The sequence below is a fragment of the Acomys russatus genome, chromosome 19 (assembly GCF_903995435.1).
Source record: "Acomys russatus chromosome 19, mAcoRus1.1, whole genome shotgun sequence".
Lineage (NCBI taxonomy): Eukaryota > Metazoa > Chordata > Mammalia > Rodentia > Muridae > Acomys > Acomys russatus.
In genome coordinates this window covers 57530618-57548554 of record NC_067155.1, presented here as the reverse complement: position 1 = coordinate 57548554, position 17937 = coordinate 57530618, and the positions used below count along the sequence as shown (strand labels likewise).

At 47.7% G+C, this 17937-nt stretch overlaps 1 protein-coding gene across 5 annotated transcripts in view; it reads left to right on the top strand.

Moving 5' to 3' along the window:
• Med13l (mediator complex subunit 13L) overlaps window positions 1-17937 on the top strand; it is a 213432-nt gene that overhangs the window by 175291 nt on the left and 20204 nt on the right. For 4 of the 5 annotated variants that reach the window (XM_051161617.1, XM_051161615.1, XM_051161619.1 and 1 more), the window contains 8 exons: window positions 2603-3331; window positions 4205-4430; window positions 5317-5422; window positions 5735-5859; window positions 8219-8318; window positions 12336-12556; window positions 12870-13075; window positions 16365-17302. In XM_051161617.1, coding sequence (XP_051017574.1) covers window positions 2603-3331; window positions 4205-4430; window positions 5317-5422; window positions 5735-5859; window positions 8219-8318; window positions 12336-12556; window positions 12870-13075; window positions 16365-17302 — 2651 coding nt within the window. The remainder of the gene's footprint in view (window positions 1-2602; window positions 3332-4204; window positions 4431-5316; window positions 5423-5734; window positions 5860-8218; window positions 8319-12335; window positions 12557-12869; window positions 13076-16364; window positions 17303-17937) is intronic. The other variant, XM_051161616.1, reaches the window with a different exon arrangement.

Genomic DNA, 17937 nt, shown 5'->3' with positions numbered 1-17937 from the left:
TTAGTGGACAGCCCCTGTTCTCACAGCCAGTCACACTCATGCTTAGCTTGCTGTTGAGGAGCTTTGTGAAGGAGTTGTTTGCTCACTAGGTATTCTCTCTGAGCACACGTGCCTCCTCCTCCCTCCTGTCCTGTGGCAACTGTGGTTTGCAGTAGCTGAATATGTGCACATTTTACTCTTGGGTATTGGGAGTGGGGGGGCACCTTTAGCAAGTATGTGGGGTATAAACTATGGTGAGCTTAACTTACGCCTTTTCTTTTTCCTGATCTTTTATATAATCTATATTTTTACTCATTAGCGTCACATAAAAAAGTCAGCTACTATGCATTATTCTTGGTACATTAAGTGTGAATCAAGAATGTTTTACTTTTTGTGCTCTGGGATTGCTGCTCTAGTTCTTAGCTGAATTCTTACTCCCCAGGCTCTTCCTGGTAGCTGCTGCACTGCCTCTCACATGCTGCCTGGCCTCCTCAGACCCTGTGCTTTAGTCTTTATTCTTGGGAGGGGAGAGGGTCTTAGTCAGGGTTTCATTGCTGTGAAGAGACACCATGACCATGGCAACTCTTAGAAACATTTGACTGGGGCTGGCTGACAGTTCTGAGGTTTAGTTTAGTCCATTGTCATCCTGGCAGGAAGCCTGGCTACATATAGGCAGACATGGTCCTGGAGAAGCCAAGAGGTCTTCATCTGGATCTGCAGGCAGCAGCAGGAGAGAGATGGTGACCCACCCCCACAGTGGCCCACTTCCTCCCACAAAGCCACACCTGCTCTAACAGTGCCACACCTCCTAATAGTGCCACCCCCTGTGGCCAGGAACTCAGACAAATGAGTCTGTAAGAGCCATACCTATCCAAACCACCACAGAGGCCTTTGAGGAATGTCCTAGTGTTGGGTCCATGGCTTTGTGCACTTCTGTAACTTTCTTTTATACTCAAGGCCCTGGGTCCAAGCCTTAACCAGCGCTGTGTCCACGCAGACCCGCCCACTACTATGGTGTTTTCCCTGATCACCTGTAGGCTTTTCTTGTATTATGGATCTGGTCCATCACTTCCTCTGAGGTGTCTTTCTTTAGAGCCACCAGTGTTCTGTGTTGTGTGGCTTTGCTTTAGGCTTTGTCCTCCCACCATTTAATACCCCACCCCCCCAGGCTGCTCTCCCTCACCAGTATGGCCATACCCCTTGCTAACGGGGGGTGGGGGCGGGGGAGGGAGGCGGGCAGGGGGGTTAGCACAAGCTCTCTTAGTGCGGGGTGTCTTCTTGCTCTTATATGTGGTGCAGTTGAGTCCTTGATGGGCCTGGAAGAGCCAACTACACAAGCTCACACACATTACAACAGATGCTTTCTTTGAAGATTCTGCACAAGAATCCTGGCAGTGCAGCTAACTGTCCTGGGGAGCATGCAGTCTCTGTGCATGGAAGGGCTAGGAAGAGAGTGAGGTCTTTGCTGAGGTGCTCACTGCTCACTGTCCCTTGGTGCACAGAGTACACCTCTGCTTGTACTTTTCTCGAGAGCCTTATTCAAAGTCGGGTTTTTGTTTTTGTTTGTTTTTTAGATTTAGGTTTTTTTTTTTTTTTTTTTTTTTTTTTTTTTTTTTTTTTTTTTAAGAGTAGCAAAGAGTTTGGCCAGAGTGTTTACAGATTATGTGTTGTAGGATTGCCAAATCCTATGGAATGCTCTACTCACAATTTAACGGCTGAATGGAGCAGGGCAGCCATTCTGCTGTCCCACTAAACCATCCCATTATGCCACACAAATCCATTTTACTGCCCACGAGGGCATCATTTAGCTCAGTGCGGCAGTAATTTAATACCACCCAGGTGGCCTCAGAGAGTCACCGCTGCACCACAGGAGAACTTGCAGTCTTCCCTTGGAGTGATTTACAGATGGAGAAGCTGGCTGACCTGCACAGAGTGAGCTTGGCATCATTTAGTGGCCCTGACCGAGCCATTCCTCATGCCTACAGTTGCCGACAAGTGTGGGCAGATGAATGTCCTCCCTGAGATGGGATGGGGCTTAGGTGGGTTTGAGTATGTGGTCTGATTCCCAGCCTTCAACCTCCATCCCATCTTCACACGTATGTGTCTGAACTTGATACTTCACTTGTTTCACATTTCTTCCCCAGATAGAGTCAGAGGCAAGGCTTATTACTGTACGAATCCTAGTAACTGTTCTTGTTTATCTTAGTTTCACACTTTGGGGGACAGAGCACAGTGATTGTAGTCTCAGCTGACAACGTCACAAGTCATTTAAGCCATTGTCCTTTTTTGGTCTTTTTCTGGTCACTTAATCTTGTAGATTAAGATTCAGTGTAAATATGTTATCTGAAGCTCTGTTTAATTAGAAAGATTGAGATTAGCAAGATATTAATTCATATTTCTCATTAAGTTCACTTTTTATCTGCTTGACCTTATATGTGACTGGTTCTTGGTTTCCTATCAGGGAAGTGTAAGCATAGCTGGGTTGTGGAGCCTTTCAGATGTGTCAGTGATCCAGAGTGTGCCTGGGACGTCAGACCCTGACAGATACTTCTTCTGTGATATCGCACCCATTCCGTTACTGGTAGCTGGGTATATGCTGACTTCAGCGTAACTCTCGTTGTAGGCATAAAGCTCTGAAACGGTGTACAGTAGGCCCCAGCAGACCCCCTGCAGCCTCTCAGCCAGGCTTCGGTGCAGGGCCGCCTCCCTCATCCTTGCCACCTCCTGCTCCTTCTAAGCACAAAACAACAGAGAGACAAGAAAAAGGAGACAAGCTGCAGAAGAGACCCTTGGTGCCCTTTCACCACAGGCCTTCTGTGGCTGAAGAGTTATGCATGGAGCAGGACGCGCCTGGACAGAAGCTCGGGCTGCCAGGGATAGACGCCTCCCTAGAGGTGCCGAGCAGTCGGAAGTATGATAAGCAAATGGCCGTGCCTTCCAGAAACACAAGCAAGCAAATGAATCTGAATCCTATGGATTCACCTCACTCCCCCATTTCCCCTCTGCCACCCACACTCAGCCCTCAGCCACGGGGTCAGGAATCAGAGAGTTTGGACCCACCTTCTGTCCCTGTGAACACTGCACTCTATGGAAGCGGGGCAGAGCTTCAGCAGCTGTCCACTCCAGATGACAGAACTGTCCTCGTAGGCCAAAGACTGCCTCTGATGGCGGAGGTCAGTGAGACAGCCTTATATAGTGGGATTAGGCCCTCCTGCACTGAGGCATCAGATAAGTGGTGGAACAGTTTTCGTCTCCCACTCAGTGAAGATGCTGAGTTTCGGCCTCCAGAGCTCCAAGGGGACAGATTTGACACCAAACTGGATGTGAACCCAGAGAGCACTGCACTGCAAAGGTGAGTTGACCCTTCAGTGGGGCCCTGGGCATCCACACTCTCTTCTCTCTTTGCTAAATCTTCACTGACAAAATGAAAGCAGACCTTTCTTTTTCTTGTAGACTGTACATAGGGTTAGTCACAACCCCTGTTCTTTATCATCTAGCCATGTGGTGGTGTTTAAATACATAGCAGGAAAGATTTTGTTTATGATATTTTAGGGCACACAGTATAGACTTATGTAGGTCAAGAGTGTAACTTGGAGAGGCCAGCTGTCTGAAGGAGTGCTCCTGGGCCACCCATCATTCTGAACCATGGCACAGGGTGCAGGTGACCTCCCGGAACCCACCCTGCAGCCTCAGCTCTGTGCTGATCTGCTGACTAAGGGGCCAGAGTTGTGTGCTGGGACTTTGCCCCAGAAGTGTGTGCTGATGACCTCTGTTTTCTGAAGCATCTGGCCATGGACTGACAATGCTGCCTCAGTTCTGCCTAATCATGCTTAAGATATTGAAAATCAAAATATTGGAGATTTCCTACGGTTTTGATTTTGTTTTTGTTTTTTGGTGTTCGGTTTAAATTCTCTTTTAAATCCTAACTGGTGAGCTGGCTCAACAGGCAAGCACACATAGAACTGGACTGGGGACTGAGGCTCTCTCTGCCTATGGGGTGCTTTATGGTCACCTGCAGGGAGAGAGGTCTGCTGAGTCCACATCAGCACTGCCCAAGCCTGGCTACCGACTTTAATCCCCAGAATAGAGAGCCAACTCTGACCTTCACAGGGTGCATGTGCGCACACACACACACATAGAAAATGTAAAAACCGTGAATATTGCTTTGGAAAAACACACAATTTTACCTTGTCTTATTTAAATTGTCACGTATTTTACCTTTTAGACTCTTAGCACAACCTAACAAGCGGCTCAAAATCTGGCAGGAAGAGCAGCCTCAGGGGCAGCCGCTCCCCTTCCTCGACCCATCACCTCTGTCACAGCAGCCTGGAGACACGTTAGGAGAAGTCAATGACCCTTATACCTTTGAGGATGGTGACATAAAATACATCTTCACAGCAAATAAGAAATGCAAGCAGGGAACAGAGAAGGATTCCCTAAAAAAGAACAAGGTACCATCTACTGCAAGGGAGCTGAGCCGGCTGTGGGTGGCGTTGTTCAGTGTGTGTGGGAGACTGCTGAGAGACTGTCTGAGGCAGCCCTGCCTGCTCGCTCTGCCCTCATACTCATGCTCTTGTGCTATTGGATGGAACAGCGTTTTGTTCCTTCTGCCATGGCTCACCTTTGTTCCAGTCAGCCAAGCATACAGGAAGCTGCGTGTCTTCCCGGCTCCAGCTTGCCCCTTCATGCCGTCTCTCAAGTGCTGATTACTGTTGGCCGATGCTCCCTGCTTATTTCTTTTAAAATATTTTCATAGTATCTAAAATGTAAAGCAAAAAGTATTGAGCGCAGTGCCTCTTTTTATGGAGTGCTTATGTCCACTGTGCTGAGAGCTGTGCCTGTTTGTTCTGACTCCGCGTCAGCACTGCCCATAGACTGTAGTGTGAACTGGTCCACTTCCATTGCCGTGATAGTGAGTCCTGGGTGTGCCTGCCGGCTTGAGCCATTTAACGAGGTGTTCTGGAGAGAGCAGGGAAGTATGGCAGTTAAAGGCCGGTGGAGTCCAGGTTGTAGATAGATCCAGAAACTTGGCCTGTCATTTAACATTGGTCCCATGACCTAAGACAGCATTTGATACCAGGACAGGTCTGTAATCAAATGCTACCAGCACATGAGTCTCTGAGAACACCTAGACGGTCGGAGAGAGATGGGAGAAGTTCTTGATTGCGTTTATTGCAGAGCAAGGACATGCCTTTGACCCCTTTGGTTGCATAGCCATGGTTTCTCACACTGCTCATAACAGGTTCCATTCGACGCGCTAATTCTTTGTGTTCTCCCTCATTCCCCACACTCTGGGTTGCTGTTCATGTGTTTTGTTTGGCTGAATTTATTACACAGTCAGAGGATGGATTTGGTACCAAGGATGTCACTACACCAGGTCATTCCACGCCGGTGCCTGATGGGAAAAATGCCATGTCTATTTTCAGTTCTGCTACCAAAACAGGTGTGTACATTGTTACTCACTCATTTGGATTGTTGCTAAAGTAAAATGCAAAGGAAATTCTTCTCAATTTAAAATTATATCCTTATTGCTATAGCAGTAATTTGAGCCCAACGTTAATGTTTTTCGTGGATTGTTTTTTTGTTCGTTTCAAAGCTGATAAGCCTACTTGGACATAATTGTGTCTAAATTTAAGTAGGACATAGGGAGGAACTTCCCAGCAGACCTTGTTCACTGAGGTCCAGTCCGTGTCCTTCCCTCTCCCTCTCAGCTGAGGAGCCTGCTCACTCTGTGTCCCTGCCTCCTTTCCTGCAGATGTCCGGCAGGACAACGCTGCTGGCCGAGCTGGCTCCGGGAGCCTTACACAGGTGACAGATCTGGCACCTTCCCTGCATGACTTAGACAACATCTTTGATAACTCTGATGACGACGAGCTTGGGGTGAGTTCGCTCTGGCTGCACACGTGAGGTCCACCACGTGGGGGCTGCACCAGCATTCCGGGGTTGCTTTGTAGTTTTCAGGCCTGGACCCAGGACTCTTGTTTTAGGAGCTAAATGAGTTTAGAGGCTCCTATATTTTGAGCCCTTTGAAGACTGTTGACTGGTGCTTTTTGTTTGTTTTATAGCATCATCTTTCCAGTTGTAAATACTAAGATCTGCACGTTTATTTTAGTAAGTCCTCCTGAATAATACGGAACTATAGAAACATCGTGTGTATGTGTTTTCCGTATAATGCACACACCTTTTCTTCATGTAATAACCGAGCAGCTAGTGTGCAGTGTCAGTGCTGTGGTGGGGAGTAAGATGGACACGCATGGCTCCAGTGAGGGGGAAGAGCGAGTGCCTTTGGTAGTGGCTGAGCTGAGACTCAGGAAGTGTGTGCCCGCCGGTCTCCTTCATCCTCGCCCCTTGGGCGAACACCAGCACCTGCTATTGCTGGGGACACTAGAGCTGAATAAAACACATTCTCTCTTCAAAGAACTTAGTTTATTTATTTTTTCATTCATTTACTTAATCTCCCTCCTATCTATTTTATATAAGCTTTTAAAATAATTTGATGATCAACACCTTTGTGACAGGTAACTGCAGCAATTGTCCAACTTACATATTTGGTTAAATTATGCTGGAAACATAAACTTCAGGTAAAACAGCCTATAAATATATTTACTGCTATGAGTTCAGCTGCAGACCAGGATCTAAGGGTGCTGACCTCTAAAGTACAGTGGGGGCAGGGCAGCAGTGTTTAAATTAAGGCTCTAGGATAAGTAGGGATCAGATTCCTAGCTTTAAACTCAAAGGTAGCTAATTAACAGATCTTATTTGCCTTTGGTGTTGCACATGCCAACATGAGGATCAGGTCATGATGGCTTTGAGAAATGGCTTTGACCTGAGAGGGGAGAGGCTGGGGTCATGAGGGGTGGAGCCTTGGGTGAGTGGAATGGCCCCATAGGACAGCAGAGAGAAGCAACCAGTCACTGAGGACTGGCTAGCAGCCTCCTCATCTGCTCCTGATAGTTCTCTGAGAGGGATGGCCTCAGGAGGATCTTGTCAACCTTCTAGGACTCCAGGACTCTGCTGAGTGTGCAGATGGGGAAGCATGTGCACTATTTGGGGTTGTTTGTTTGTTTGTTTTTTAATCAGTCTGAATTGCAGAAAACAATCCTATTTGTTATTTTTTTGCATCTGAACACAGTAGCCTTAATTCAAATAGTTGCTACCTGAAAGAAAAGAGCATGGCAGTGGAACATTGCCTAGGAGGGTGGACCTACATTTCCTTGTTGTCGATCTGGGCCGTGGAAAAGTTCCCCTTTTATTTTGACTCTCAGGAAGATGGCACAAGCTGGGCTGGGGTGGAGGGGATGGAGGACCACGTTAGCGTCTGGTGGTGAGTGTGATGTATGGGAAGACAGTGAGTCCCATCCACCCCACCGAGGAGAAGGAAGGATGGGTGCTGTCTCTTGGGCCTGTGACTTCATTCCCCGAACAAGTTATAAATCACTGTTGGGCTTTAAAAAGTGGCTCCCTGGGGAATATATTTTAAGCACTATTAAACACAAAGGAGATTGGACGTTCTTCAATTGAATTCTTGTTTCTTTGAAATAAGGGATTCTTCTTTGGTTTCTCCTCTGGCATTCACAAGAACCAGTTTACCTAGTGAGTGGAGGCGGGAGGCTGAACAATCAGATGTGTTTGCATTTAATTGTATATATCAACTGTATATTGTGGAGGTGTAAATAAAAGGCATTATATCTGTAAGATTCATTATTAAAATATTACTAACTATACTTCCTTTCGTGACCAGCCCATTTGAGTTCTTAAAGGCACTCTTTCCTAGTAAGGATGTTGTCTTGTTTGGATAACTGGTCAGTTGTCTGCATTCTCTGGTTCCTAGACAGTACTGCCTTTGTGAAGATAGAGGTGAAGAATTAAGTGAGAATGCTAGAACATAAGCCTTAGCTTTGGGGAGCACAGGACCACTGTTCTAGCTGCCTCCTCCCAAGAAAGAAGAGGCAGCCTCACAGCCAGCCACTGCTGGACTGTGGTCAGCCAGCTACCGTGCTGTCAGGGCTGCACTGGTGCTGACCTGGAGGCAGCATGGCTGAGGGTCTCTGCAGTTTGCTCACCAGGCCCCTGAAAATGGCTCACTTCTCTCTCCTACTGAAGCAGTTCTGAGCGTGTCCCTGGGATCACCCACCGCCTGCCAGTGGTTCTGGGAGTCACAGAAGGGCGAGCTGCTGTATTTTTAAGGTTCAGTGAGTGTGCGCTCCCAAGTGTTCTAACAGTACCACTTTCTTCTCAGGCCGTGTCTCCTGCGCTGCGCTCATCCAAGATGCCTACTGTTGGGACTGAGGAGCGGCCCCCTGGGAAGGACGGAAGAGCTGCTGGCCCTTACCCTCCAAGTAGGTACAGGAGCCTGAACTGATATGGCTGCCACTGAGAATTCAAACGTAAGAAGCTAGTGCTTCTGAGAAGGCAGGAAGCTGTCCAGAGACAGAAGCTATTCTCGTTTGAAGTCAGATAGTGTTTTGTTTTCAAACTGAGAGTGGAGCTCCAGTGTAGAGGGCGGGAGTGCCTGTTGGGGGCTGCTTCTCTAGTAGGCACGAGCTGCACACTAACTTCAGAAATGGCCACTGTGCGGAACTGCAGAGAGCGTTGCTACCTTCAAAATTTTCGTTGACTTCTGGGTAATGAATGTTTGGATTCACTGTCCAGGTTTCTGTTTCTTGTTTGAGGCCTCTGATGTTAGTACCGTGCACAGGAGAGGACAAGGAGTAGTTCAGTCTTTACCTGAAGGAAGCTCGGGACCCACAGAGAGAAGAGAGGCAGCGTGCCTCTGCAGACATTGAGGCTGACACATCCCTTTGCAAATCACCCTCAAATTCCTGCTCATTCACTTCAGCTGGTAATGAGAACAAATTGAGGGGAAACCACTGTGTCACAAGATGAGTCAAAAAGTTTTATGAACCTATAAATGTAGTGCTGATTTACTCAAATGTAGAGGTGGATGTGTATAGAGATTGGGTTTTGACAGTTTAAGTAGATCCATAGCTTTTTAAAATAGCAACGCTTTCTCAGGCATGGCATGGGTAGAAATGAGTAACGACAGCCAGCCAGTCGCTGTAGTTTGCCTGTTGTTTTTTTTAAACCTTTTTTCTTTTTTTAATTACTCAACATTGTAGACTTTTACCAACATGAGATTTCATATGAAAGAAACATGCACAGGTGAGGACTTTGATTGTGCTAACCCAGTTAGTCCCTTCCATTTCTTTGTGTGAGGACACACAGCAGGAGCACTGCAGTGTCTGAGGATGTAGCCAAGGCTGTCCACTCACTTGAGCCGCCTACGGCAGCACCATTGGACTGTGCTAGTGTTGTGTTTTTACTTCAGGGGTGATTGTTTTTGAGAGAATGGACTCAGAATCTGATGCAAAGGTACAGACTATAAAAATAAATTAAAAATAAAGCACTGAAGAAAAGACCCAGAAAGATTCAGTATAATACGAGACCTATGTGACTCTGTACTGGGGAAGGGGCAGGGGCGGTGGGAGGGATGGACAGAGGCAGACATGGTGCCTAGACACAGGGTTACCTCCTAGCCGTAGCCGTGCAAGCAGCTTGGCCTGTTTTCAGCTTCCCTGACTGCTGGGGAGCTATGAAATGTAATAGCCACAAGGGCACCAGCAGAGTACAGAGAAGCTACAAACCGGGGCCCATGGAAGTAATTTGTTAATGAATTCTGCTGAGCTGTATATATCAGATGGCAGTTTTAGTGTAACTGAAGATGGAAAGTCATTGAGCACTTCCTGGGTGTCTCTGGAATTGTGTGCTTTACGTGTACAGCTTGTCTCAGTTTGCTCCAACTCCGGTGTGTCCTGAACATCCAGTAGCCACTTGTGGCTAGTGCATACAGGGGAAAGTAAAAGATCCCTTATTGCCAATTTGTGTATGTAACAATGAAGGATCAGTAGATTGAGTAGACCAATTGCCTCTGAATTTCTTTGAAAAAAAATTTTTTTTTAAAGAATGAGTCTTAGAGAAAAACAAAAAACAAAAAACCAAAGCAAAAACGAAAGATTTGGACCATTCAGTTAGTTTAATTCTGTGCATGGGATTCTACTCTGTGCCCCAAGGCAGAAGAATCCTAAGAAGCCAGTGGTTTGGGATGGGGTGGAAGGTGCCAGAGGCTTTGAAAACATGGGGCTCTGACTTTATTAGATGGCATTAGTAAGGCGGATGGCTGTAGCAGAAATACACTTACCATGTTTCTTACAGGAAATTTCAATCAAAGCTATTTATTTATGTATTTTAACTTTTAATAAGATTTCTTTGGTTGGTTAGGTTGTTTTGTTTTTTTGGACTTTGTTTGTTTGTTTTTTGTTTGGTTTGTTGGTTGTTGGTTGGTTTTTTCCGAGACAAGGTTTCTCTGTGTAGCCCTGGCTGTCCTGGACTCTCTTTGTAGACAAGGCTAGTCTCGAACTCACAGAGATCCATCTGCTTCTGCCTCCCCGATTGCTGGGATTACAGGCGTGCGCCACCGCACCCAGCAAGGTATTTATTATTTTTAATAGAGTGTGGGGTGGGAGTGCATGCTCACACATGTGTACATGCACCCTTGAGGTCAGAGGTGTTGGATCCCCTGCAACTGGAGATACAGACAGTGTGAGCTGCTGTGTGGGTGCTGGGAACTGAACCTCGGTCCTCTACAAGAGCAGCAGTGCTCGTACCTGCTGAGCTGTCTTTCTACCCTCTGTAATTTTTGTTTTTTTGTTTGTTTGAAAGGGTCTCACCCTGTACCCCTGGCTGCCCTGGAACTAGCTGTCTGTGTAGACCAGGATGGTCTTGAACTCAGAGATTAGCCAGCCCCTGTCTCCTGAGGCCTCAGCAGTACTGGATTAATGGTGGCTTTGGCATACAGGGGAATGGGCTCCATTGTGGAAACACACTCGTGCTGTTGTGCTGTTCCCTGTGAGCTTGCCCTCCCAGCCCTTCCAGCCCATCCACCCTCTCCTCACTGGCCCTGACTCCTCCAGAATCTGGGTAAAACCTCTGCCATAGTCAGATGTGTGTTATCGTGACTATAGGAGAATTATGCTTTAGCTTCCTGTGAGAATCTTAGAGTTGTTCTTTAGTGTAGGGAAATGTTAGGGGTGTGGCGTACATTTCTCAAGTCAGCCCTTACCCTAGAGAGTATTCTTACCCTTTGTTGGAAATAAAGTGTTGATTTGATTAGAGACCTTTCTCCTGCCTTAGAGTTAATAACTTGTATGTAGGGTCTCCCATAATTGGCTTGGCTGGCCTCCCTACTCATAGGTATGTGTAAGTTGTAAATCCTGCTACACAGACAGCAAGGAGAGATAGATAAAGGCTCTGAAGGGGCGCTCACAACTGCCTGTGATTCCCTCTTCAGGGTGTCCATTTACTCCCTCCGTGTAGTGAAGCTGTTGGATGCTCCCTTGTCCCAAGGGTGAGGAACCAAGCCTGTTGAAAATTGCATATCTCAGGGTGACGTGCTACTAGTTGGCCAGTGAGACCCTGAGGGCGAATGTGTCCCAGCCACAGCTGAGCTCTGCCTGGAGGGCAGACCCGGATGAATGTGCAGCTGAAGGCATAGTCAAGTTCATTATTCCATATGAATTCCTGCTTAAGGGCTAGATGCCACATACCAGCTTAGCTAAATGTTGGGGCATCAAGAAAGCCCATAGCTGAGGAAGTAGAGACATCAAACAACAAATCACATAAACTCCCAGTTCCACACACAGTGCACCACCTAGTGGCCACGCCTTATAACCACAGCTTGCTGAGCCAGTAAACTGATGGATATACCAATACTGTGAAGATGATGGGAAATGGGTACCAAGGATGTCCCTCCTTCCTGCTGGGGACAGAGCCCAGAAATGGACATAGACTTTGTAAAATGCCTTCTGGCCACTGAATGCTTCTTAAATCGTGTGCCCTGCCCTGTTGACAGAACCTGTAGAGTCTGGGTAGTATTAATCACAACTCTAAAACTTTAATAGAAGTCCAGAAAGACAGTGTGGACCTGTTTCCCACAGAGAGCTGGACGATGTGATGCAGTTAAACCAACCCTCCATCCTGGCTCTAAATAATTTTTATTTTCTGTGATATTTCAAAAATACTGGGAAAAGATATAGACTTTTTCACAGTGTAGTGGATTGCTTCTACTTTCTGCTTAACTTGTCTCCTTCAGTTTTTTCATAGAATCAATTATTGGAAGAAAACTGGCCACTCTAGGTCGCTGCATCAGCATTATGTCATAGAGCACTGGGAAGAGGGTGGATGCCTGAGGGTGGCCTGTACCCTGATGTTCCACTAGCCTAGTGTGCACACTGCTATGCATGGCTGTCACAGATCTCAAGAGGCTTGCTGTTAAGATGCACTTTTAATTTTGTTTCTAGCAGTTGCAGACTTGCAAAGGATGTTCCCCACCCCTCCATCATTGGAACAGCATCCTGCGTTTTCTCCTGTGATGAATTATAAAGATGGAGTGAGTTCAGAGACAGCGACTGCGTTGGGCATGATGGAGAGTCCTGTGGTCAGTATTGTCCCCACACACCTCACGGAGTTCAGGATGGAAGTGGAAGATGGCTTAGGAAGTCCCAAGCCAGAGGAGATAAAGGTAATCCTCAGTGTAGGGCCTTCCTTTCCCAAGGCCAGCAGCTTCCCTATGGGCCCCATGACCTTCAGTGAGTGCTGTGTGCCACACACAAGCACATGAGGACCGTTGTAACTGGGGCACGCCGCTGGCACACTCACACCATGGCCCTTGCTTCATTAATAGTGTTGATGTTTGATTTTTTTTTTTTTTAACTTATCATTGTAGAGAACTATTGAATTACAGTAGATTTTGTGCCTATGTTTTATGAGGCACCAAGGGACTGTGGGTGATTCCAGTTTGCCAGCATTAAACCAGCCCCATTTCATTGTCACAGGACTTTTCATACGTGCACAAGGTGCCGCAATTCCAGCCTTTCATGGGGTCCTCTATGTTTGCTCCGCTGAAGACGCTGCCGAGCCATTGCCTGCTGCCTCTGAAGACACCTGATGCCTGTCTGTTCCGGCCTTCATGGGCAGTTCCTCCTAAAATGGAACAGCTGCCCATGCCCCCTGCAGCCACTTCCATTAGAGACGGTTACAAGTACGTGCGGGTTTCTGCCAGTTCCCATACATGATGCCACCTTACCATTTCTAAGTACTTGTCACAGGGCCATAGTAGCTCACCCCCTGAGACTGGTTTTTTGGCCACCGTGCTTTTGACCTTGTTGTTTTATGTGGGAAATGTGTGTTTATTTTTAAATGATGTTTCCTAAATATAGACAAATTAAGATTATTTTAGAGCGCTACATGCAAGTCTAAGCTGGTGTTTGCCATAGAGTCTATGCGTGGCTAGAGTTGCTGATATTTGTGGGTGGTGGTAGGAGCTTTGATCTGTGCACAGTAGTGATCTCTGTGGGACTTTTAAAGACACTTTAAAATTAGGCCAAACAGCAATAGATCTCGGTGTGATTTGGGCAAGGTGAAGGGAGACATGGTGATGTTAATATCTCCTGTTGCCCAGAGAAATTGAGTTTGTATCAGCAGTGCAGGCTCGACTTTCTCTGAAATAAATAACTTCTTATTCAGACAAACACAAATGCACATGTGTGTCCCAGCCACATGCGTGTGTGGATGTCTAAGCACGTAAAGTGCAAGTTGCTGCTGCTTTACCAGGTCCCACTGCAGGGACTGTAGAGAGGAACGGGCTCCAGCTCATACTTCCTCTCGGGGACAGTTGCCAGGCGTGAGACTGAACGGAGATCTGGACTTAATATATGTTGTCTTGTTTTAAAATGTTAGCAACTAATTCAAAGATGAGCCTTAGCCAGTGAAATAAATTTGTGGTTCAGGACTCATCTGTAGTCCACATGGCTGTGACTTATAACCAGCTATAATTCAGTGACAGACCCCAGCGGTTCACATTGTCAATGTGAGAATGAGGAACTGGGGTGGCAATGTGACAGAAGGACCCTGGACCTGGAGCTAGGGCTGCTGTGCCATGCGACAGCCCTGCCTTCTGAGAAGGCTATGTTTGCACTTAAAGGATGTGGACCTGGACCTTCTGCTCTTTACAGTGGGACTCTTCTGTCCTGACTGCCCAGAACCTTGGGAAAGCTCCAGCAGCCAATGGCTGCGGACTTCAATGGAAACAACTAGGTGACGCTGCCCTGCAAGTCTGGCCTGGGCAAGCACACTTGGGCTCTAGCTGCTGAGCAAGGTCCTGCAGCATCAGCCCCAGACTCCCGGGACAGGTTCTGGGTCATCATCGCTCCTGCCCATTGCGTGTGTCCTCTGCAACCAGAGATGAGACTGGCAGTGCCACAGAGCCCTGGGATACGAGGAAGGTGCTTTGTGTCCTCACCATCTAAAGTGGCCATGGGCCAGCACTGGCCACTTACCTGGTGTCTCGCAGGTTGTTAGTTATGCTTCATTTAAATCTAGCACTGGGCTCCAGGAGCTGCCTCCCTCAGCAGCCCAGCTCCACACTGTCAGCGTCCCACTGTGCTCTCCATGTCCACTGCCCTGGGCGCAGGTGCCGTGCTCAGAACACTTGGAGACGCCTGCTTCAGGTCTGCTGTGTATCATGGCAGCTTTTCTATCTCTGCTGACTGTCCCACTTTTCACATAGGGTTGGTTTTCAGTCCATTCTTAATAACAGGGACAATGAGGCTGCTAAGTAGGATGAAGTCTTTTTCTACCCAGGGAAGCAGTCAGGGTTCAGTAAGCAGTCATGGTTCCTTTCTGATCCACACTGCAGAGTCATTTTAGAATTGTGTTGACCACGAAAAGGTAAAAGGTGCCTGATGAGCTTGCAGATAGTTATTTATTACACTGTTCAGTTTCTGTCAGCTTCGTCTGGACCCAAGAAACCCCTCTATGTCAGGGTTTGTATACTGCCTAACGCAGATTCCTGGGCCAGCAGTATAGGTTCTAAAGGATTACAGGGCAACGACTTGTGTAAGCGAATGGATCTGTAGCTTACAGAGGAGTGGCAGGGTAAGCACAGGGTTCATGAGTCGGAAGAGCCATTAGGACTGAAACACTTGGTGTTGCTGATGCCTTGCGAGTGCAGAGTGGGCTTGTGTGCTGTCTCCAGGTCTGTGGGAGTGTGCTAAGGATGTGTTTCATAGTGGTAGAACATCCAAATGCTGCAGACATGGTCTCTTTTTCTGCCTGGCTGCTCTCCCCAGGAAACTACTTACGAGATAAACAACCCTGTCTGCCTCCAGAATGGAAGTGATTGTATGTAATGCATACATTGAAAGATGAAGGGGACTGGAAGGGGAACCCACAGAAATCTCTTGGTGCCAATTAACCCCAGTCTGTGCATCCTTCCTGGTGACTGCTGAATGGCACTAAACCTTACCGAGAACAGGCAGATGGCTGGGTGCAATAGTCACACAGTTCTGGGAACAGGCAAACCTGGCTATGGCTGCCTTCTCCGAATTAGGAAAGTGCCATATTGGAATGTGTATTTGGTTGCAGCTACTTACCGTTACAGAGTTATAGCCTCAAAGAAAAGTGCACAGGCAGGCTCTCAGATTCAGAAAGGCAGAGCTGTCCCTAACACTGCCCTGCAGCATTGAGGCTGGTCTAGTCTGCATCCCATGCACTGTCAGTAGAGTGCTTCCCACAGCTTCCTTCATGTCCGCTCTCACACTTGCTATAAAAAGCATGGAAGCTCCCCGCAGGTTGAGGTAAGGACCGTGCAGTGTGGATTATGTGCTAAGGAAGTGTCATGTGTGAGTATGTGGAGTAGCATTTTTAAGAATTCTGGAATTTTGGTTTCTTTAGAAGAACACAGGAATATTATAAGAATGTGCTTTTGTTTTAATCCCGGGTGTAGGGATGTGGGCTGCTTCGGGTTGTCTGCAGCTGCTGACTGTGATTTGTCTCGTGCTCTAGCAGAAGCCTGGCTTTGCCAGCTGTAGATAATTTTCGCAGTTGTGTGACATTTGGAATTCTTGGGAACTTTTCAGAGGGTACATAAGTGCAAGGGCACAAGAAGCAATGCCGGTGGTTGGTGGTAGTTTAGGGAGGTTGGTTGCAGTTTGTTAGTAGCCATTCTCAAAGAAGAAACAAAAGGAAAGAAATTAGATTCAGGGATCTCCCTGCCCATCCCCTCTCTCTCCCCCCTTTTTCTTGTTTCTCTCTTATCTAATGTTAGAGGATCAAAGTGGGTAGGATAAAGGGTGGAACAAGAAGACCCCACAAAATAGCAAAGGTCAGCTACAGGTGTGAGTGTGTGTGTGCACACTTGCACATCTGGGAGAAGAAGAGGGAGGGGGATCGAGAGATCCCAGATGCTCAGTGCAGGGCTGTGGTGTGAGGTGTGCAGGGTGCTTCTGTGTCTGCTGCCCTTCCTCATTGCTACTTTGTGTGTGTTGTAGCAATGTGCCTAGTGTTGGGAGCCTCGCAGATGCAGACTATCTGAACACACCACAGATGAACACGCCTGTGACGCTGAACAGCACCGCCCCTGCCAGCAACAGTGGAGCTGGAGTCCTTCCATCTCCAGCTACACCTCGATTCTCTGTCCCCACACCACGAACCCCCAGGACTCCAAGAACTCCCAGAGGTGGGGGTACTGCTAGTGGCCAAGGATCTGTGAAATACGACAGCACCGATCAGGGGTCACCAGCCTCCACCCCATCTACCACAAGGCCCCTTAACTCTGTGGAGCCCGCCACCATGCAGCCCATTCCTGAGGCCCACAGTCTCTATGTCACCTTGATTCTGTCAGACTCCGTGATGAATGTCTTCAAGGACAGGAACTTTGACAGCTGTTGCATCTGTGCCTGCAACATGAACATCAAAGGGGCAGATGTCGGCCTGTACATCCCCGACTCCTCCAAAGAGGACCAGTACCGCTGCACCTGTGGGTTTAGTGCCATCATGAACCGTAAACTAGGTTACAACTCGGGGCTCTTCCTTGAAGATGAGCTGGATATTTTTGGGAAGAATTCTGATATTGGCCAAGCTGCAGAGAGACGCTTAATGATGTGTCAGTCCACCTTTCTTCCTCAGATGGAGGGGGCCCGGAAAGCCCCAGAGCCCCCCGTAAGCCTCCTCCTACTCCTCCAGAACCAGCACACGCAGCCCTTCGCCTCTCTCAGCTTCCTGGACTACATCTCCTCCAACAGCCGCCACGCGCTGCCCTCTGTGAGCTGGACTTATGACCGGGTGCAGGCAGATAACAATGATTACTGGACAGAGTGCTTCAACGCACTGGAGCAGGGGAGGCAGTACGTGGATAATCCCACAGGAGGGAAAGTGGATGAGGCTCTGGTGAGAAGTGCCACTGTGCACTGTTGGCCTCACAGCAACGGTAGGTGTCCCAGAGTGCAGATGGACATCAGAAGCTATCTTGCTGCCAATGACTACTTAAAGCTTTCTTTACCTCTTCACAAAAGTCTATGATTTAACTGGAAGTGAGGGTGGGCTGTGCTGTTTCCCCTACAATATGGGGGTAGGTATGTCTTCTGGTGATGCTTTTGGAGAAAAGTAATTGCCTCTTGAAAATGTGCAGTTACATTAAATCACAAACAAACAGGCACCTCCTGGTAGCAGCTCCTGGGCAAGTGTATAAAACTGATGTTACCCAGGCATCCTTCTGGCCACAAATCCTGAAACTGGCCACACATGTCCAGAGTACTTTTTCCTCCTGGTTTCTCAGTGTGCTGCATCTCTGGGTTCAGTGACCACATGTGACTCTGCTGTGGTTAATGGGGCACATCCCAGGGGCTCAGGGGCTCATGCTATTTAAAATAGCCAACTAGCCTACAGCCTAGCTTAGTGGCAGGGCCTGTGTTTTGCATGTGAAAAGCCCTCAGTTCAGACCCTAGCACTGAGGGGAGAAGGGGAAACTTACCTTCAGGTGACAAACATTTTTGGAATTGGGCTGTACAGATGCTGAGCAGGCAGCTCCCCCTCTACTCTGTGACATGTCCAGGCATAAAATGG